Source organism: Sturnira hondurensis, unplaced genomic scaffold (assembly GCF_014824575.4).
Source record: "Sturnira hondurensis isolate 20B ecotype Veracruz unplaced genomic scaffold, ASM1482457v3 Scaffold0008782, whole genome shotgun sequence".
NCBI classification, from domain to species: domain Eukaryota; kingdom Metazoa; phylum Chordata; class Mammalia; order Chiroptera; family Phyllostomidae; genus Sturnira; species Sturnira hondurensis.
Genome location: NW_028081413.1, coordinates 6,117,250 through 6,139,723, shown reverse-complemented (window position 1 = coordinate 6,139,723; position 22,474 = coordinate 6,117,250). Strand labels below are relative to the sequence as shown.

Here is a 22,474-nt window from a genome sequence, read left to right as displayed (position 1 = left end):
GTTAGTAAACCAAGTTATAGATAATGTCATCATTCTTAGTGGTGATTCAGTATTTCATTATATGGCACAGGTAGTAATATGATTATTCAGGTCATCTCCCATTTCCAAAATAATTTGTAGTAAAAGAAAAAGCTAAAATAAGCATTTCAGCATACCAGTCTTTGGAAAAATTCATTTAATTTTTTAAAGGATGAATTCCTAGAAGTGAGAACATTGTGCTTTTAATACACACTGACAATCTGTCTACCCAATTACTTTCCTACTAGTTTTGCATGAGTATAAAAATTCCCCAAATCTACTCCTATGGAGCTGGAAATACGTTTCAATGATTTATGCTTGCTATAAATCTATACATTCCTGTGTGTACAAATTGCATATTCTTGTCCTTATTGCATTTTTCTGTTGGGGTGCTGATTTTTTTTAAAAGAGTGATTTATAAGAGTTCTATACACATTCAGACCTCAACCTATTATTTGTTAAATACTGAAAATAAATTTTTCTCAAACTTGTATGTTTCTTTATGATTTTTGCTTTTGGTAACAAGCTTAGTTAATAAGACCTTTCTCACCTGAACATCATACATTCATCAATATTTTAGAACATTTGCTTTCTAGAACATTTGCTTATAGGTTCTTTTGAGTATGTATCATCACTCCATCTAAAATTAATTTTTTTGTGTTATCTGTATGGACGGGATCTAATATCCTTCATTCAAAGACTAGTCAAATGGTTCTGTGTAACTGATCTAGGTAGTAATTCAGCCCAATATTTGCAAAGTAAACTTACAAGTTTCATGTTCTTTTCTTACCTGATAAAAGTAAGGATTAGGCTCTGATTCTCCTACTCCCTGGAAGTCTTCGACGTTGATGAGCTGGAAGTCGTACAGCAAGCCAGCATTTGCCGTACTAAACTCCGGCAAGAGCTGCACGTGGGGTAAGTTGCCTAGTTTCTTGTATCGCCAGTTGTAGAGGTTGCACAAACTTTCCAAAAACAAGCCCCCCCAACAGGAATTGTCAGCAAGGTGAAATCCCCTTTAACATACATAAGAGCATTTCTAAGGGACTGTGCTGTTCCTCTTAATTTTCAAGGCACCCAGTCTGTGCTTATCTTCCTAGCAGTAATGCATGTTCAACCTCTGCCTCCCTACTGCAACTAACCAAATCAGAACGTAGATGACATTACAGAAATGTCAGCTCCATTGCGTTCTCTAAGGTAAACGCTATCTCCACTGAAATTTAAAAAGCAGGGAAACTTCTATAAATTGAGGAAAATCTGAGGTAACTATGAGATAGGCCCTGTACACTTCATGAAGTAAGAATTGGGTGTTCTCTTCTTGTTTGCTTTTTGCTTTTTGCTTTGTATTTCAAAATGGTACTAACTCTGTATCTCCTGGGGGCATAAAAAGAAGGGCGGGTGAAAAAAGTAATTTGGTTAATTCACACCCCACGCCAAAGGCAATAAAGGTGCTTTCACATATTCAGATGGCCAGTTCCTGGACAATGGGAATGCTGAGTTTATATGGAATACATTACGACATACTTGGATTACAGAATCGATGTCCCTGCATTGGAGTAATCCCCTCTCCTCTCCCGCCCGCTTACCTTGCTCTGGCTCTCCCTTGGGCATCGAGGTCCACAGTAGGAACACCGATTCGGACAAAGCGAGTGAAGAGAGACTGCTCCATGTTTGAATACTTTTGAAAGGCCATGTTCTTAATGACTGGAGGTAACTGGTGATGATCCCCAATCATAATCCATCGTTTCAGTCGGCTGAAACCATCCTGAGGATTCTAGAAAAGACAAGCGAGAAACCGGGAAAATATTCTAACTGATATACCACCCTATTAGTCTCCAATTTATTGCACAAGATTCTTGCTAGTCACAAAACGGCTTCATTAGCTCACTAATTCTTCATATTCACCAGCTCGAGAGAGGAACCTGGCAAATTACAGAATGACCTGTGAACCCAGTACGGGCACCACTGCTCTTGGCTGTCAGTGTGTGAGGAAGGGGGACTGCGGGGGCAAGCATGGAATTGCCCCATTTCAACAGGTGGGGTAATCCAAAGAGGTCTGGGAGGCTCAGGTCAGAGTTTGGCAAGGGGAGCATAGAGGGAAGCAGACGCACATGCAGGGAAGCAAAAAGATGTCCAAGTCAACACCCCATGTCACAGCCTTGCAGAGAGCCAGTTCTAAAGCCCCAACAGCAATAAAAATGACACCTTTTAAAATTTCTTACACTATTTCAATTTCCTACTCTATGTGTCTTCTTATTCCTTGAAACGTATGCTGACAAAATACACTTCAAGTCCCAAATAACTTGGCTCGTAAAACTACTTTTGGAATCCAGTGTATCTGTAAGTTAGAGCACTCTTTATTCTTAAATTGGGAATTCCACATTTTGTTTTTAATGCTTCCAAAGTAAAGACTATTATTGTATAATAAGAAACTTACTTAAACATCATCATGTAGCTCAAAAAAATTTAGGCATAAAATAAAGAAAAACAATGTACCCAGTAAGCATCAAAAATAATTCTAAAAACAACTCTAAAAGAGATGAAAATATAGCTTATCTTCCATCCAAACTGCATAAAAATGCAATTTTCTTGATTAAAATTACTCTTTTCAAAACTTAGAAATGAACTGTGAATTTTTAAATAGTACTCCCAGAAACAACACAAACTACTAAATAGCCAGTGAATAGATTAAAGGAAGTTTACAAGCTTAAAATAGAATATCAAACATAATGATGTTAGGGAAAATACATACTTATGGCAATCAGCACCCTCAAATGATCTAGCTTTCCAATGCTGCCCCTGGGAATTCTTCAGATTTTACATTGTGTCAGACCTCAGTATCTTACCTGTAGAAGAAGAGGTATAAAAGTTTCGATCTCCAGAATCTGAGCAGCCTCCTCCATTAAAATGTTGTCATACTGAAAAAAGGAGAAACGGGAAAGTTGATCAAAGACAGCGTGAAAGCCAAACAACTGCTGTCCTAACCACGACCACCGTGCATACACAAACAAACGAAAAAGAAGCCCTGCCTGGGGTGGCTCAGTGGGCTGAGTCCCTGCCTGCAAACCAAGGGGTGCCAGTTCCATCCCCAGTCAGGGCACGTGCCTGGGTTGCGGGCCAGGCCCCCAGAAGGGGGTGCGCAAGAGGCAGGGGCTGAAAATTCACACTTACTGCTCAATTATCACTTTAGCTTCAAAACCTCCCTCTTGAATCTGTTTGTTTCCTCCATTTCTACCACCGCTATTGCTCTGATTTAAGCCACTACTCTGACTACTGCAAGTCACCTTTTACCAGCCCCCCCTTCCTGTCTTGCACCCCCTAAATCACTGATGCAGCAGCCATCTAATCACTTCCCCTCCCTGGTGTCAAGCCGTCATTGGCTTCCAATCGTCCTAGGACAAAAAAGCCCTTAAAGTGGCCTGCAACAGATATATTAACTTAGGGCCTATCTCTAGTCAACCTGGCCCCCGACCTCCTCTCCTTTATCTGCCTTCTCCTTATTAAGCTTCAGCCACGTTGACCAATTTCATTTTCTCATAAACAGCAAAACCATTTCCCACCTCTGGCCCTCTGCACATGCTATTCTCTCTGTGCTTGCCTGGCTCTTTCTCATTCTCAAAATATCAGGTTGAACCCCACTGTATTAAGCCTTCTTTGATCTCCCAATCTAAAATGGGTTTCCAAATATTCTTTTTCTTTGTCTCACAGCACATCACAATTTGCAGTTCTGTATATTTACCTGTTGATGCCTGCATCCTCTCACCAGCCCAGTTTATAGCAATGTTGGGCACTGCGCAGCTGTAAAATAATAAACAAGCTCTCTCTCCAACATGAGATCTCATTCTTTCTTTGATGATTATTTCTCTTTTATCTGCCTAATTCTCTTCTTCGTCACTTCTCAACATGTCTTATCTTTCCCCTCTATGTCTGATGGCTACATAGTGTATCTTACTCCTTATTTTACTGGTAAAATACCTTCTTTGAGAATCTCATAAATACATATTAGAATTCATTTGTTTCCTATTTTTAAGGTTTTCTCTTCTTATTTTGTTTTCTGAGGAAGTGACAGGTAGGGGGACAGTTATGTCATCCTGGTGTGAGCTCAGAGGAGGAGTCCAAAAATACGCACTTTTACAGAAGTCCCTGCCTGGACTCTCAGGATAATAGATACACCAAGCAAGAGAATGGGGGAAGCTCAAAGAAGACAGCTTAAAGAGCTCGCTTTCTGGAAAACTCTGAAAATGCAATTTAACTTATAAATACCCGTGTGTGTGTGTGTGTGTGTGTGTGTGTGTGTGTATGTATATATAGCTTTTAAAAAAGCAGATTTTAGTCACAAAGTAAAACCACGCCACACCATACTGGAAATACTAAGAAGGAGAAAGCCCACGAACGTGCATGCATGTCTCCTTGCGTACAGCACAGAGTCAAAAGACAAGAACTAAAATGGAAATTTAATATTCTCTACTAATATAGATTAAAATATTGAAGGATATACAAAGAGTTGAAAGATGAAATAATTGGGGAGGATCAGGGAGTAGGGACTGCCTTTTAAAATTTTAAGCAGATCAAGGTTGTTAAACTCTTAAATCAGATACATGTATAAGTTGTATAAAAATAAAACTTTAAAATTAAAAACATTAAAAATCTAAGAGATACTATCAGCACTCACACTATCTTTAGATGTGTACAACAATGTGAGGAAAATGATTAATAAAACTGTGACAAGCTACAAGTAGTATTTTTTCGAATACGAACCCGAAAGGCTGTATGAAAGTATAAGATGCTAATTTTAACATGCATCATTTCCCCTTGTTACTGAACTAATATGATTTCATATCGAATTGAAAGCATATCTTATGTCAGCTCCCAAAATAAAATATTTAGGTGAAAAATTCTCACTAGTAATTTGCGAGAGGGAAGTTCACACCACCCTTTAATAGAGCATCGTTAGAGCATCGTTAGAGCATCGTGCCTGTCCTACCTCAGAGCTGAGGAGCCCTGCATTTGGGAACAACCTGTCAGCTCGGATTTATTTAGCGCCTATCTTTCCATGAGTGTGTAACAGTAAAAAAACTGTCGGTTACTTTCATCAACAACAAACGCTTTTCCAACTCTTCATCCAACATAGTACATTAACCCTATTTTAAACAAGTACAGATACACCAGTTGCAGAAAAGTTAAATGACTTGCATTAAAATTAGAGTTTAGGTCAGTATCATTAGCAAAATCAGAGCCTAAAATTCACACTTACTGCTCAATTATTACATTCCACTTCCACTGAGTCACAGGCTATATTACACTCTTTAACTCTCTGTCTTTATCATGTAATTAAGTCATTTAATATCTCATCTTTATAGTCTAAATAAGAGTATTCCATATCCTCATATGGAAGGCTTTTATTTATTGAATGAACAAATAACTGGGACTGAATGTGTGCTTGAAATGTGAACGATGCAAGCATATAGATAAAAAACACTGCCAAATGATATTTATTTATTTAAACTCACCGCAGGATGTGTTTATTGGTTTTAGAGAGAAAGAAAGGGAAGGAGAGAGAGAAACACTGATGTGAGAGAGAAACATTTGCCTCCTGCATGTGCCCCGACTGGAGATCGAACCTGCAGATTTCGGTGTGCGGCCTGATGCTCCAACCAACTGAACCACCTGACCAGGACGCCAGGTGTTATTTTTAAAGCTTTTAGTTTTGTTCAGAGATTTTTTTCATATAGGGAAAATATATTAATCTACCTTTACAAGTATTAGAATTTGGTTAGATAATCATATGGTTATAATGTTATTTAGTGGACATATTACATAGAAAAATTACATTTAGAGTTCACCAATCACATAAAGACAGAAGTTATCAGTTTTAGAGACATTTTTAAGTAATTATAAATGTAAACTACAATAAGAGGTAAGCCAATCTCCAAGGGAAACGGCTTACATTTAAAAAAAAAACAAACAGCTGAACAAATGATACACTGAGGAACTAAAATAGAAATCTTTACCTTGAAACCTAACTTGACTAAATCATGTCGTTTTAAGGCAGCATGAGTACAGGTCATGGCAATGATTTTGGCTTCTTTCACCAAAAGGTATTTAGATCTGTCCAGTCCACTTCGAAGCAGTTCAGAGGCCCTGAATTCCTGAAAGAGTGGGGAGGGGGGCAGTGAGGAACTACTTTAGGAAAATAAACATAGTTTATGCATACATGCACACAATCCAGTTAATCAAACTTAATTCCTGGTAAGTTAATGTAAATATATCATAGACTAGGCCTCAAGAACCATAATTCTTTTCATTATTAATTAGGTACTAAGTGAATCCAAGTAACAATTGATATTCAAGGTACAATTTGGACTGTTTTTTTGTACAAGGTAAAACATGTGCAAGATCAACAAGAATGCTGAATAAAATACTAATCACCACTGTACCTATATTACTCCGGGTCCCTCCAGAAAAACAGAAACCAATTCAGGTATTCATAACAAAGGGAATTTAACGCAGGGGACTGATTACACAGGGGACCGAGGAGCAGAAAAGCCACTGAGGGAATGGCAGAGTAAGGCAGAGTAACCACAGCAGGAGGTTACGACTTTCCTAGGCTAAGAAGGACAAAGGGAGAAGGCAGTGCGGTCAGAGCCCAGGGACAAGGAACCGCAGGTGCCCGGGCCAGCAGAGACTGGAGCCACACAAGAGATGGAGCCCATGGCAAACAGAAGCGGTGGAGAAATATCCTGACTTTTCTTCTTCTTTTATTTCTTCTACAATTCTCATTGGCTAAACCCAGTAAAAGACTGCTGATATGGGAAGCAGGGAAATCAAATCTGCAAGGATCAGCCCCTGACCATGGCAGAGGATCCCCCATGGAGCAGAGCATGGGGATGGACAACAGATGGATGCGAGGCGTAAACAAGCAGACTTTTGTCAAATCTAAACATTGCATCATACTTAACATAGACTTTTTAAACAACATTCTTATTTTGGTTTGTAAATAATTAAAACATTATAGGTACAGGTGAGACACCCCCTCCCCAGATAGCTACTATAATAATTATGTTCTTATCATTTTACTTTTTGTTTATGTAATTATAAACATAGTATAATATTGTTCTGCAGGTCTTAAATTTTTATTATCACACTATGCATTTATTATTCTTTATTTGCCATCTACCCACCTACCCTTATCACATATTAATATCTACTGAATATGTACTATGTGCCTGATACTATTCTAGGAAGTAGGGATATAAATGTATTTAAAGGTACAAAGACAAAAGAGGCAAAGTCTCTGCCCTTTCACCTGGAATAATCCCAAACCCTCTTACTGAGGAGCCTGGGTCTGAACGTGCTGCCTTTACAGGACTGCTATAGTCGTCCTCCAGTGACATTTCCCACCAGGAATGAGAACACCAGGAAGCACTCCAGGGGGTGCCCCTGGGTCCCAACATATTCTCCTCTGTCCCCTTTGCACAGCGGTCATTCTTGCTTCACCTCAGTGATCAGCATCAACCATCCTGGCTAACCAGCGACCTCACTGAAAAAGTGGCACGAAGGACTCAGAGTGGCCACGTGGCCGTCTCAAATTCCAGTCCAGAGAACCACTGTTGAATCTGCTGATGAAGGCATTCTTTTCTTAAATATTAAAACTTTCACACCAGAAAAGCCAGAATAATGTGCATTCAATTCATATCTAATTTTTTTGAACTAGAACTATAAATATTTGCAATCAGCTCACTTAAAAGTAACAATCTGGTTCGTTAGATCTGAATATTTCATTTACTTCACTTAAAAAAAGAAAACTAAACTTAAAATCTTTAAAGAAAAAATTTACTTAAGAAACCTTACCTCGAGCTGAGTAAAAATTTTCTTAATATGTCTGAAACATCCTTCAGCAATTTCCATGTCTTCTTCATAAGATCGACCTTTAAAAATGGGTTGTGGGGCATTTGCAAAGTATTCATGAAAAGGGAAGAAAGTGGAGACTTCAGTAACATCTGGCGATGAGTTACTTTTATTTTTCACTTTGCTGATATATTCCTCCCAACGAGACATTACCTAGAAAATGAACTTGAGGTTAAATTTGCCAGCTAATTGTTTTAAATGGTAAAATAAAAAAAATTAGTAAAAATAAGATCTGCTAGGGAAAAGAAAAGTGATCTTTGACCCAAAAGAAGTATTTCTTATCAAAGTCAGTAATGGGATTGCCCTGCTTTTATAAAAGTAACCTTTAACATTATAGAAAAAGTCTTTTTAATAAAAAATGCAGAAAGGGGAAAAAACCTCAGTCGGGGCCATCTTGTGGGACTTTATCTCAGACATTTCAGATTCTCCATTCATGCCAGGCAGTTTATTATTAAGGCTTAACCCAAATGAAGATATTCCCTACGTTTTCATTATCTCAGTTTTTCTCCATATACGGTCAGTTCAGCTTTAGCAGTTTTTTAGTCAATTTGGCACTTAACCCTTCTCTCAGACTTTTATAATTTTTCTAATTCTTTTCAGTACATTTATAAAGAACTTAAAGAACTTCTGGTTAAGTTCAGTACACATCTGAAAGCTAATTTTATGAGTTCTGTGATAGAGTTCAATTACATCCTGGTATAATGTTATCCATGACTACCATGAAGCTCCTACTTAATTAACCTTAACTTTTGTAATTCTCCCAAGTCTTTTCTGTTAAAGCTTCAGTGTTTCGCAAAGTGTGGTCCTTAGGCAGAATCTACTGCCAAGAGACCTTCTGGGGACAAACATTGAGAATTTCCTTTTAAACTTTTCCCAATGTGATCCTATGTATTGAAAATTGTTGATCTATACCGTGAAGCCTCAAGTTCATAGTCCCCAAATGTATTACTTAGGTCTCCATATTTTATAGATTATTTCTTTTACTTTTAAAAGTAGTCATATTTTGCCTTGGCTGATGTAGCTCAGTGGTTGAGTGCCAGCCTGTGAATCAAAAGGTCACCAGTTCAATTCCCGGTCAGGGCACATGCCTAGGTTGTGGGCCAGATCCCCAGTAGGGGACGAAAAAAAGGCAACCACACATTGATGTTTCTCTCCTCTTTCTCCCTCACTAAAAAACAAACAAACAAACAAACAAATAAGTAAATCTTTAAAAAAATAAAAAGATGAAAGTATTCATATTTTCTGTGTATAATGCACATTTTGCCCAGATCTTTGAGGGAAAAATAAGGATGTGTATTATACATGGGTAGTACCTGAAATATCTTGTATCTGCTCTTGTGTTTTGTGATTGTTACATAAAATTTCTTATATTATAATATGTCCAAAAATAAATGCAAAAATTCCTTTATATTCCAAAAAAATCAAGTGTCTAAATATAGACATTTAAATTAAAAAATTAAAATGAGACTTTTTTCCTGAAAGTTTGGGCCAAAAATGTGGGTGCACATTATACATTATATACGGCAAAATGTGGTATTTTTATTGATAGCCTAGTGATTTTTATTTTGTGCCAAATATGTAAGCATGATCTTTATTATTCAGTCTGGGTTTAATGCAAACTACTTTGCAGGATGATGTGTATCTTCCCTGTTTTGTAACAAACCATGAAATATGCTCATTTTAAATGAAATCAATTGGTTTGGGTACTCACTTTTAATGAGCACAAACCCATTTCTGTTTTAAAATTTCAAAGGTATGATTTATAGCTAAAATTAGTACAAGGAGAACAAAGTTATACAAAAATCTTCATTATTTGATTAAGACTTGGTCCATTCAAAATTATGAGTAAACCAACTTGACTATTAAAGTTTATTTGTATTCATTTTATTTGTCTTTATTTCTCATCGGTTTCATACCCAAAGAACTAGCTTCACAACAGCAAAAGAGGACATCTCTAAATAGAAGTCAAAAGAATTTAAACTTAAACTCCTACAATGAAATTAATTCTAAAACACAATTTATTGCTTAAAATTTTAAAGGAGATTATATTTTTCTTTATTAATTGATTAATATGCAGAGTAAAATTAAGTTACAAAACTGCACTTTGTTACCACTAGGTAGCTAGGATATTTAGTAATTTACAGTAATAAAAAAAAGATTAGAAATTTTTCAATAGCAAAAAGAAAAATTTAAAAAGTACCAATACTAGCCTTTCATTGAATGAGTCATCAGGCAAAGTTAGCAAAGAAAGTTGAAGATCACAAGAAACACAAACATTTAACACTCACAAATACTGCTTTGGTAATAGCACATATCTTAAACTACTCATGGGAAAAAAATTAAGCTTTCAAGAAATATCTCAAAAAACCCATCTTGGTTTCTAACTAAAGACCATGTAAGTGAAGTATGATTTAAAACCCCTTAGCTTCTTACCTGATATAAAAAGAAATAACCTGCAGTTTCACAAGTATATGAAGCATCTCCTGGAACCCCGAGACTCTTCTGCAATCGTTTGACTTCCTCCAAAAGTTCAATTCTTCGAGCAAGGACATAATTAACTCTTCCGTACCTAGAAATTACAATTAAGGAAAAAGGAAAATACGTAATGAAGGAGCTTTCAGGAAAACTGTTAGCAAAATATTCAAGAAAAATCATATTAGAAACTATAAATGGCCAAATTACAGAAAATATAGTTTATATTTAACTGTAAGTTTTTGGGTCATTTTACACCAAAGCTACTTAAAGTGCACCCTATGAATCAGTGCAAATCTGCAAATGTGTCAGTGGTCTGCGAGGGAAAAAATCAACTACATCACTAAATACACCATTTCATTTAGCTATCAATTTTCCCCTAACAATATATTCACACAGAAGCAAACAGTACAGAGCATTCTGGTACCAGTTCATCTCATTACAGACCAAGAACCTACAGTTTACAGACTGAATGCTTGGACCAGCACTGTTTTATACTGTAGATTAGTTCTAAAGGCTTTTAAACAGTAATGTATTTTCTAGTCTATCATCCTACTACACGGCTTGGCACCTGAACCTGTAGGCTAATAAACATCTACTGAACAAGTAAGAAAACCAAAATTTGGACAGTACCTGGCCCAGAGATCTACAGTTAAGAAAAAAAAGTGGTGGAAGCAGAACTGGATCCCAAAGCCTATACATACTCTTTCCACTGTAACGAAGTGCCCACTACAACCCTTTAACAGTAAAACAGATGAAAACTGTAAACAAAGAAGTCATGTTTCTGGCTGCTCCAGGGTTCAGACATTCACCTTTGGGGCAGCGGGCAATGAACAAGAAAAAAAAAAAGAGTTCAGACATGGTCTATGTTTTTAAGAATTTTCCAACTTAGAAGAATATAAACATTATGGCAAGTAAGTTTTTTTCTGTATGCTCATCTAGCTTATCTATAGTTTAAAACTTGCCCTGTGGTAAATATTCTGGTAATAAGAAACAAATTGGGAATGCTTATAAAGAAGCTGCAATAAAATGCCAAAATCTTGTGATATAATGTTAAATTTAAAATGTAATATACGACTTCCGCCAAGATGGAGGCATAGGTGGAAACACTGTGCCTTCTCCCACAACAACAAAGGTTTGGAGAAACACACACACAACCAAAGGACAGAAAATTGAATTATACGGAAGTCTGACTACATCTAACCGTTCAACGGGGACGGTAAGAGGGGCGGAGCCAGCAGCGAGCAGGGTCGGGCAGGACAGGGCCCCCGACCCAGGCGCGCAGGCAGACGAGAACCAGTTGGGGTGCGGGGCAGACAGCGGGCGCATATTCGCGCACAGTGAGACAGACCACGCAGGCCCCAGGGGGCGAGGGCTGACGGCGGTGGCACACTCGCGTGCAGTGGGACGAAACGAGTGGGCCCGGTGACGGCAGCAACTGCGGCACCGCACCGGTGAGGGCCGTGGCGGCAGGCGGCGGACAGGACGCCATAGTCCCTCTTTGACCCCGCCCCCACCTACAACGTCACAACCCAGCGACTTAGTTGCCCTGTTCTAGTGAACATTTTAGGGCTCTGATCCGGCTATGGAACAGGCACGAACAGCCCAAAAGATGGCGCAAGAAGAACTCAAAGTCCCAGAGCCAATAACTCTAAGCGACCGAGAAATTGCCAGCCTCTCAGAAGCACAATTCAAGACACTATTTATCAGGATGCTCACAGAACTGGTTGATTATAGTCACAAATTAGAGGAACATATGAAGGCTAAACTAATTGAAATGAAGGGAGATGCACAGGAAACCAATAGTGATGGAAAGGAAACTGGGACTCAAATCAATGGAATGGACCAGAAGGAAGAACAAAACATCCCACCAGAAAGGAATGAAGAAATGAGAATTCAAAAAAATGAGGAGAGGCTTAGGAACCTCCAGGACATCTTTAAACGTTCCAACATCCGGATTATAGGGGTACCAGAAGGGGGAAAGAAACAGCCACGAGTGGAAAACGTATTTGAACAAATAATAAAGGAGAACTTCCCCAGTCTGGCAAAGGAAATAGACTTCCAGGAAATCCAGGAAGCTCAGAGAGTGCCAAAGAAGTTGGACCCAAGAAGGAACACACCAAGGCACATCATAATTACATTAGCCAAGACCAAAATGAAGGAGAGAATCCTAGAAGCAGCAAGGGATAAGGGGACAGTCACCTACAAAGGAGTACCCATCAGACTGTCAGCGGATTTCTCAAAAGAGACCTTACAGGCAAGAAGGGGCTGGAAAGAAGTATTCCAAGTCATGAAATCCAAAGACCTACAGCCAAGATTGCTTTATCCAGCAAAACTTTCATTTAGAATGGAAGGACAGATAAAGTGCTTCTCAGATAAGGTCAAGTTCAAGGAGTTCATCATCACCAAGCCCTTATTATATGAAATGCTAAAGGGACTTATATAAGAAAAAGAAGATGAAAAAGATGAACAGTGAAAGGACAGCAAACACACAGTTATTAACAACCACACCTAAAACAAAAGCAAACCAAGAGGACAGCTAGATCAGGAGTGGAACCTTAGAAATGAAGAACACATGGAGGGTTAGAAACAGGGGGGTGGGAGGGGGAGAAGAAGGGAGAAGGCACAGAAAATAGCATAGATGGTAGGCAGAAAATAGATAGGGGGGAGGGCGAGAATAGTGGGGGAAATATAGAATCCAAAGAACTTGAGACACGTGGTTATATACTAAGGGGGGGAGAATGGTGGGGGAGGGAGGGTGTGGGTGGAGGGGATTGAAGGGGGGGAATAGAACAACTGTAATGGTATAATCAATAAAATATATTTAAAAAAAATAAATAAAATGTAATATACAATGGAAATCTATGTGACATCTATTCAATTATGCTGTAAATCTATTAATTTAAAAAAGCAATGTACAAAATTATAAATAATAGTAAGATTATAGCTGATTAATGAAAAAAAAAAGACCATCAGCATTGGTTTTGGATAAGTGAAATTATGGATGATCATTGCTTCTCTCATGTCTTTTGATTTAGAATTTTTTCTTAATGAAAAATGATACTACTTTCACTGTGACAAAATAGTCACTTAAAAATTACGACAAAGGGAGAAAAATGAAAGAATACGCCCAAGAATCAAGCACATACATAACAAGACCTGGGCCTTGGTCTGTGCATCAGAAAGCAAAAGACCTTTTTCCCTTGCAATTTAGTAGTACCAAGAATCATTTTAAAAATCCTACCTCTGCTCTATTATACTATTCTTTAAAAACTATAAATTCCACTGTAATACAATTATAATGGCAGTATTTAGAATCTCATCAGCACCTGTATGTTCACCGAATTCTGGATTATTAGGTTTTAGACTCAGACCCTCTTATCAGTTAGGGCTAATGTGAGGAAATTACCCATGGGAAAAAATTCAGAAGTATCGCTGGCTGATACAAAATTAAAAACCTAGAGCCCCAAATAACTTAATGTGTGCTATTCTTTGCCCCTCGACTTTTTAGATGCTAACAAATGTTTGGTGAGCTCTGTAATACAAGAACACAAAGTAGATGCAATGTAATAATTTAACACTTTTATTTTGGCTCTTTTGAAGTCTATGATCAATTTAGTGCCAAAGGCTATAGTAAAAATGTGCAGCTGTTAATAATGCCTTCTGTCTAAAACTATGCTTTAAAAATGAATTTATATATAAATGAAATGAGCTATCATAAAGCAACTCTGAAAAAAACAAAATACTAATAGCAGAAGAAATCCGAGTGGCGAAATTTTAATCACTTTACAATATGCAATATTAAACATAAAGTCCAGCTAAACTGGCCATAAGTACCTGAAATAATACAATCCCAAAGCTTACATTGATATTAATCTTCAACTGCATTTCACTAAATGAATCAACTTCCTAATTAGTGCCTAAAATATATGTACATTGATGTCTGGATGAAACATGAAAAGGAATCATTTCTACGATTTGGATTTGGTAACATTAGAAATTGCCTCACTAAATAGAGAGCACATGGCAATCTGCAACTTTAAAAGGAAGAACAAAGTAACTCTCTTCACTGAAATACCTGGATGTGTGAGGAGAAAAATGGCACAAACTGACAGAGTCAGAGACGAGGGAGATCACGTCTAGACCTCTGGGGCAACATATGGTTTATGTAGGTTACCCTAAAATCTTTCAGAATGAAGTTCGATTATTCATTATTCTCTTCTCCTGGCATTTCTTTAGTCAAGGAAAGAAGGCTAAAACTTCCTCTGCCCACCATTTCAAAACCCATCCCACTTGCTCACCTGCTGAAATCTTTCTCCGTCTCCAGCTCTTCCTCTCCGTGGCCGAGGCGCAGCAGGTGGCGCTCGTCAATGTCTAACGCCATGATCTTCTCAAACAGCTGGTTCAGGGCCTGGAGGACAAGAGAAGAAGGACCACCTAGCACTCCTTCAAAAGTAACAAGAACTAACATTCAGAAAAACTGAAGAGAGTAAGAACTGCTCGGTCAGACATGAATCAAATCAAAACACAAAGGAAACATATTAGTTGATTTGGAATTTGAACAAGGTAGTGTTTTTCATGAATTCTGATAGTTCTGCCTATGTATGCTTGACGAGATGAGTAACCGGAAACGATACAAAACATCTAACAACTAAATTTCTGCTTCTAATTTATGGAAAGAGAAAGTTTCTATTTCCTCCAAGTACTAACAATTACTAAAGTAATCAATAACCACACCAAGTTCCGTTTCGCTCCATGAGATTTCCCTGGGTTGTAGAGAACTGAAGTGTGTGCGGTTTACACTCGGGTGGTGAGTGTGGGTGGCACGAGAGGACCAAGAGTGAAAACCTTAGGCTGCAAGTCTCAAGATCGAAATGCAACCATAAGCAGAGCACTCATTCACTGCAAACTCTGCTGAGGAAGGACATTCAGAAGTCACTCCTTTCTACCTATGAAATGTCCTTATTTACGGTTCCCTCAAATCCTAGTATTTATTATTGAAGCAGCTCTAATTACCAGGTTTTTCAGAAAAGGAAAAGTTTCATAGTATGAGAAGGTATCCTAGTATTTATTATTGAAGCAGCTCTAATTACCAGGTTTTTCAGAAAAGGAAAAGTTTCATAGTATGAGAAGGTACACTAATAAAGATGTCATTTAAAAGTCAGCCCGCACTCAAACCTCTTTGTGCATTTACAGTTAGTTGGGCACTGCCCATCGAGTGTGGGACATCCAAGCTCATCAATATCCAGGTCATATATAGTGACAGCGTCAGAACAACCACTGCATCACACAAGTAGTTATAAAGATAATTTTTCAGCCATTACTTACAAGGAAGGAGTTTGTTTTTATTATTTTAGCTGTTTATAAAGCCTTATGTAGTAAACCTGCAACCTGAAATAGTCCTCCCATGTAATATCGATATTCATCTGTATACTTCAAAAAGATGTAAAATTCAATCCTGTAGTATTACAGTTTAGACTTAAGTCTCCCAGGAATATTCGTTCTACTTGCAGAACAAATGCTACTAGTGCTTTTGACCTTACAGTAAAAGCTCTAGCTTAGCACATAAGATGGGAGGGAAAGACAATTTAATTTAATCTAATCCAAATATTTGACTATGTATCTAAATATTCTTCTTAGATTTTCTGCAGTTGCCCCCCCTCCACACACCTCCAATTGGACAGGGAACATTGTTTTTATATTTTCCTCAATACAGCCTGGTCATGACTAGTAATAATCTAAGAGTAACTCAACAATACTCACTACACTCTTCAGCCTCTGCTATGCACCTGTGACCAGGTTACCACACAAACAGGAATCTCCGCCGTGACTCCACACCTTCTCTACCTCTTCCCAGGTCCGGTGTACACGTTTACGTGTAAACAGATGTGTACACGCACTCTCTCTCTCTCACCTGATTGGAATGAGTAACAATGAGAGTCCTCTGCTCCGGAAAGTTGTGGTATATGTTGGATATAATTTGAACCGCCACATCTGTTTTTCCTGTACCAGGAGGGCCCACAACCTAAAAAGGAGATGGGCACATAGCAGACTACTGAATTATCACATTGGTAGAAAATGGGAACTCTAAAACTGAAAAGACAAAATGTTTAAAAATTCACCAGATGAGTTCAATACTATAACAGACAAGATGGAGTCCTTGAATTTCAGAACAGATCAATAGAAACCACCTAACCTAAATAACAAGCAGGAAAAGGGGATTAAAACAAATCATAAACAGAGTCTCGTGAATCTAGAATATTAAAAGGTCTAACATTCATGTCACTGAAGTCCTAGAAAAAGAGGAAAAACTATACAGTATAGAAAAAGTATGTGAAGAAATAATGGCTGAAAATTTCCCAAATCTGGCAAAAAAGACATAAAACTACAGAATCAACCTCAGCAAACCCCAAACAGAATAATCCCAAAGAAATCTATGCCCAGATACACTGTAATTTAATGTTTGAAACCAGAAGACAAAGAAAAATTATTAATAGCACCAGAGAAAAATGATGCAGTACATAGCAAAAGGATTTTAAAAAACTGTGTATTTCTTGTCAGAAACCACGAAGCCCAGAAGATGTGGCATACCATTTTTAAAATGCTGAATGGAAAAATCTGCCAAAGCAAACTTATGTATCCAATGAAAGTATCTTTAAAGAATGAAGGTGAACTAGAGACATTCTCACATGAAGAAACCACAGAGAATTCATTGCTAGCAGGCCTGCTCTTAAGCGTGGTAAAATAAACTCTTCAGCCAGAGAGGAAATGATACCAGAGGAAACGATATAAAGGATTAATGGTAAGCATAATAAAGGATGATTCTTCTCCTCTAGAGTTCTTTAAAATGTTTGACGTTTGCAAACAAAAACTGTAACATTGCTGATGACGGTTTTAATGTATTTATATGTAATACAGATTACATTACAACGTAAAAGAGGAAGGTAAAGGGATTTATATGAAGGCCAGGATCCTCCCTTGAACTTAAGAAACAAAATACTGATTCTGGGCAGACTGTGAAAAGGTAAGTAGGTATACTCGAATTCTCTAGAGTAGCCACTAAGAAAAATCATGATATAAAATAAAAGAAACAAAATAGATCAATTAAAAATGGAACTAAAAACTAACAAATAACTCATAAGAAGGCAGAAAAGGAAAAACAGGACCACACAACAAAAGGAACAAACATAAATAATAAAATAATGGATCTAAATCCAAACACATCTGGTAAGCCCATTACACAGGGTCTAAACATAACAATGAAAAGATAGAGATGGCCAGAATGTGTAAAACAACATGCCCAAATTACATATTGTCTACAAAAAACCCACTTCAAACGTTACAGGTAGGTCAGAAGTGCAACGATGGGAAAAGATACCATGTAAACACTATTCAAAAGAAAGCTACGAAGGCTGTATTACTATCTTTTTGTCATGCATAATGTGCACTTTTTTGCCTAAAATTTTGGGAGAAAAATAAGGATGCGTATTATACATGGACAGTACTAATTCCCATGTATAACGTGCATTATACATGGGCACTAAAACATGGGTGTGCATTACACAGGAGTGCATTATACACTGCAAACACAGTAATACCAAGGTAAACTTGCAGGGGTGTCTAACCTTTTGGCATCTCTGGACCACAATGGAAGAAGAAGAGTTGTCTTGGGCCACACATTAAAAATATAAACATTAACAAAAACAAAAAAAACTCATAATGTTTTAAGTAAATAGACAATTTTGTGTTGGGCTGTATTCATAGCCACCCTGGGCCACAGGTTGGATACCCCTGCTCAGAGCGAGGAAAACTGCCAGTGACGAAGAGAAAAATTACATAATGATAAAAGCGTCAGTTCACCGAGACGACATTACAACCCTGAATGTGTACATGCATACCACAAAGCAGACACTGACAGAACTTAAAGGAGAAATGACAAAACATAGCTACAGGTGGAGACTTCAAGGCCCCTCCCTCAGTCAACAGAAGCACTAGGTGGAGTACCAGCAGGGACAGAGAAGTGCTGGCAATGCTACCAACTGCATGAATCCAACCGACAGAGAAGCTACTTCTCCAACCCAAAACAACAGGATACACATTCTTTTCACATGGAATATTCACCAAGACAGATATTGTGGGCCATAAAACAAACTTAACAAATTAAAAAAAAATTGAAATCATATAAAGAATGAACTTAGACCAAAATGAACTTAGACCAGAAATCAGTAACTGAGAGGTAACAGGAAAACCTCCAAAAACTTGGAAATTAAACAGGTGTCTAAGTCAACTGTCAGCAGACATTTCTGTAAAGGGCTGGCAAGGAAACATTTCAGGTTTTGTGGATTTAAACTCTGCTGATGTAGCACAAAAGCAGCCACAGGGAATGTGCAAAGGCCATAGCTATGTTCTAATAAAGCTTTATTTATGAGTACTGAAATGAACAGCAAGATCTCCATATGCACAGGACACCACCAGTACTCAGAAATACTTAAATGAAGTCGGGCTTTTGTGCTTCAGACAGAACACACTATAAAGATCTGTGCTAACTTCTGGTCTGAATCCATGTAAAAACACATATAATAATAATGCTCTTACCATAGTCAGCCCAGGCTGCATCCCGGCACGGATGGCCTCTATCTGTGTATGAGTGAACTGAATTGTATTACTGCAAATGAGAATAGATTAAAAGTTGGCTGAAAATACAGATGAATGACATTTAGTAAAAATTGAGGTAGCGATGACCAGAGTTTTAAGTATCTGCTCTGCCTCTGTCCCTCTCCTCCCAATCTCTTCTCCCGCCTCACCCTGGCCCTGTGTGTGAGTGTGGTAAAAATACGTGACATGAAACCTACCCTGCCATCACAATGTAAATGTACAGTACAGTATTTTTAAGGACAATGCTGTATAGCAGATTTCTAGATTTTCATATCTTGTTTATTGAACCAATCTCTTTTGAATGACTCTCTTCATACCTGCCGGTCCACAGATCAATTAAAATGGAATGAAACTTGTGGAAAGACTACAGATACTTTTCAATACACTCAGCCTATTCCAGACCTCATTTGGACCATCAAAGTTCTAGTTCACAATCTACCACCAAATGTCATGCCCCAGTTATGATGCATGCAAACTAGTAGCTGTAATCTGAAACATACAGTTATGATGTAAGAAGCCTGTGCTCAAGTTGAGACAGTCTTCTAATATTTATTTCTTATAGTACCTGAACATGTTTCTTTCGTAATATGACCACAGAATGGCCAAAAACGTCTGAACTATTCAGCCAATGGACAGACTAGAAGGAAAGTGGGTACAGCACAGAAGTTGCCTGAGATTTTTAAAGAATAAGAAAATTAAAACATATTACATATCCAGCTCAAATGGGAAACCATTTTTCACTATCACAATTAGAACAGAGAGTAAAATTACCGCTTTGGCTGGTTGTAAGGGTAAGGACCTCGATTAGGGATAACATGAGGTTCAACTAGCAAGGTCTTCGCCTCTTCAGTGTCTTCATCTTCCCCATCCACATCTTTCCTTTTCTTCCCCTTTCCACTTCTTACTGGAAAAGTTATCCTACGACACCAAAACTTTTGTTCAGTTTTACAATTAACAATAATTTATTGAGCACCTATCTCGTGTGTGACATTGTAGAAAGAATAATCAGATCAGTAATACACATTTGTAACATAAGGAACTGACTACACATAAATTTTGAAAAAAGCAGATTTAAAAGCACTGAAATGTGTATTAAGGGTGTTCAGATTAGAAAGTCATCCGATTCAGGGAAAATAAAAGCATTTACATGACGAGTACACTTTTGTCACAAGTGCTGTCAAATGCTTTGCACACTGTCCTTTATTTAATGAGAAAAGGACTCACAGGAGAGGTGGAATTGAAGATGAGTTTTGAAGCACATAAATGTGGGCGGGGGGAGACACTCCAGGAAGACAAAGTAACACAGGAGGTCAAGTGTCAGTAGCCAGTTTTGCTGGCGTGTAGGACACAGCACGGACAATAAGGCTAGAGAGAAAGCCTTTAAGGCAGAAGTTCTTAGCCCAGGGTCCAAGATACCTCAGCAGGCAACTCCCCATAGGTAGCTGGGGGAAGTCAATGCACCCTTCAAATCAAACTACAATATTCTCTGTGTACACTTTTCCCAGTCTTTCTCCCCATTCTGAGAGGACAGATAATACCCCCCGCCCCAAAGGTTAAGAAACGTAGAGGCTAAGAAGTCAGCCCCTATTTTGATAAGCAACAGGCAAAGTCAGTGTTTTTCAGCTGGGAGTGGAGTGACTCTAGCAATGAAGCACGTGATAGGTGCAAACGAGGAGATGGGGGCAGGAAAGACAGCGCTCCCGGGAGACCGAGGTGCTGAGGGCCAGAGAGGCTGCCGTCCGGAACGGCACATAAAAAAGGACCCTTAAGGCCGAATCTACAGGGCATAGCATGAGTTACAGGAATAAAATGATTCAAAATAATGCCATTAATGGGATTCGGAAAGTAAGGAGGAAGACTAGGTTTAGGCGTTAAAAGGATGCACAATTTTAATGTGTAGAATTATTATATTTATATTTAAAAGTTGATTAAAATTGTATGTTCTAATTTCCAACTGAAAAATAAGCGCTTGCCTACCCGCCCCAGGTGCACCGAGTGCTTCGACGCCCCTGATCCTTCACATGAAACCAGGGCAGGGCAGTCAGTGCCTCAGGTTCTTTGTTCTATTTCTACTCAAATGTCAAAGCCAAAGCTCCGTTAACATTAAATATAACTCTATTGTAAACATTAAAAGTTTGTGGAAGCAAGTGAGGTTAAAAAATAATTTTTTTTCTTAAAAACAAAATAAAGTTCAAAAATCCCACGGCTATGTGTACTAACTAGGAAACACACCAGACACAGAATGTGCACACGCATTTCTTCAGTTAAATGCTGCATTCACACTCTGCTCTTCAGACAGACATTTCCTGATCCCTCATAAGACATAAGCTACTTTTACGGTGGCCTCAAAATAACTGCTGCACAAATAATTTGAAAAAGAGTCAAATAAAATAAATGTACCCCAGTGATTACACGGTGAAAGCAAAGACTGCCCAAACAAAATCCAGGTACAATGCTCGAAACCTACTTCAGCTACAGTCCTAGCGGCCTAACTCAGACTGACTACGGAAAGCCTGAAAGGCGTACGGCCAGTTCTGACTTTACCTGAATGGGGGTATCTGCAGAGCTGGGTCATCCACAGTTACTTTAACATCATGACCAGGAAAGCTGTTTTTCAAATGTTCAATGGAGAGAAATGTATCATTGAAGTCCAGGGTGGCAATCTGATTGGGCATTTTTGAATAATGTGCACTACTTGGATCCCCATAACCTAAAATGATGTCGTGCAGCCAGGCAGGTACCACACAGTCAGTGTTCATCAGGTTGCGAATCGTCTCCAGCACAGCCTGTCAGTAAAAGAACAGAAAAGGATCGTGTCAGGAAGACATCTCAAACACGTGCACTTCAGTGGAATGCGGAGCTGGCTGCACCAACCCAGAATTCCCGAGTGTTTCAGGGCAAGAAGCTATTTTCTGCTGACAGGTGCTGGGCTAGACTGAATCAACAGCTATATTTTCAGCTGATGCCATACACTGAGTTAAACAAAAGACCAAACTTAGCAAGAACAGTTTATCCATTAAGAGTTCATTTAGATAGAACGTTATAAATGAGTTGACACTTGACTTCTGTTGGGCAGGGTAAAACTCCAATCAGGTCCATGCAATGGAACCGTCCCCCACCCCCAAAACCCTGTAGAACAAACCCTTAAAGAAAATGCTTCCTCTTAGAAACTACTGGAGTTTTTCCCCCTTTATAATTCACCATTTCTCAATGGGAAGAACACACAATGAAAAGAACATTAATGTATGCCTCAATTGTGAAACATATCACAATTTAGAAATATTAAAGCTAGCACTGTTAGAAATGAGAAATAAAAAAGTAAAAATGATAACAATAAAGTGTCAAATAAAATTCAGGATGAAAGAATCCAGACTACAGTAAAAGAACATTATAGTAGTTAATATACACATGATCAAAAGTAATT

The 22,474-nt window shown here is 38.2% G+C and overlaps 1 protein-coding gene across 2 annotated transcripts in view; it reads right to left on the bottom strand.

Moving 5' to 3' along the window:
• Nucleotides 1-22,474, bottom strand: part of AQR (aquarius intron-binding spliceosomal factor) — a 92,031-nt gene that overhangs the window by 16,032 nt on the left and 53,525 nt on the right. For both annotated transcript variants that reach the window (XM_037056126.1, XM_037056127.1), the window contains exons 20-30: nt 21,595-21,836; nt 19,822-19,968; nt 18,991-19,060; nt 16,310-16,420; nt 14,697-14,806; nt 10,357-10,492; nt 7,867-8,076; nt 6,027-6,164; nt 2,862-2,933; nt 1,602-1,789; nt 809-980 (exon numbers count right to left, since the gene is read on the bottom strand). In XM_037056126.1, the coding sequence (XP_036912021.1) occupies nt 809-980; nt 1,602-1,789; nt 2,862-2,933; nt 6,027-6,164; nt 7,867-8,076; nt 10,357-10,492; nt 14,697-14,806; nt 16,310-16,420; nt 18,991-19,060; nt 19,822-19,968; nt 21,595-21,836 (1,596 nt within the window). The remainder of the gene's footprint in view (nt 1-808; nt 981-1,601; nt 1,790-2,861; nt 2,934-6,026; nt 6,165-7,866; nt 8,077-10,356; nt 10,493-14,696; nt 14,807-16,309; nt 16,421-18,990; nt 19,061-19,821; nt 19,969-21,594; nt 21,837-22,474) is intronic.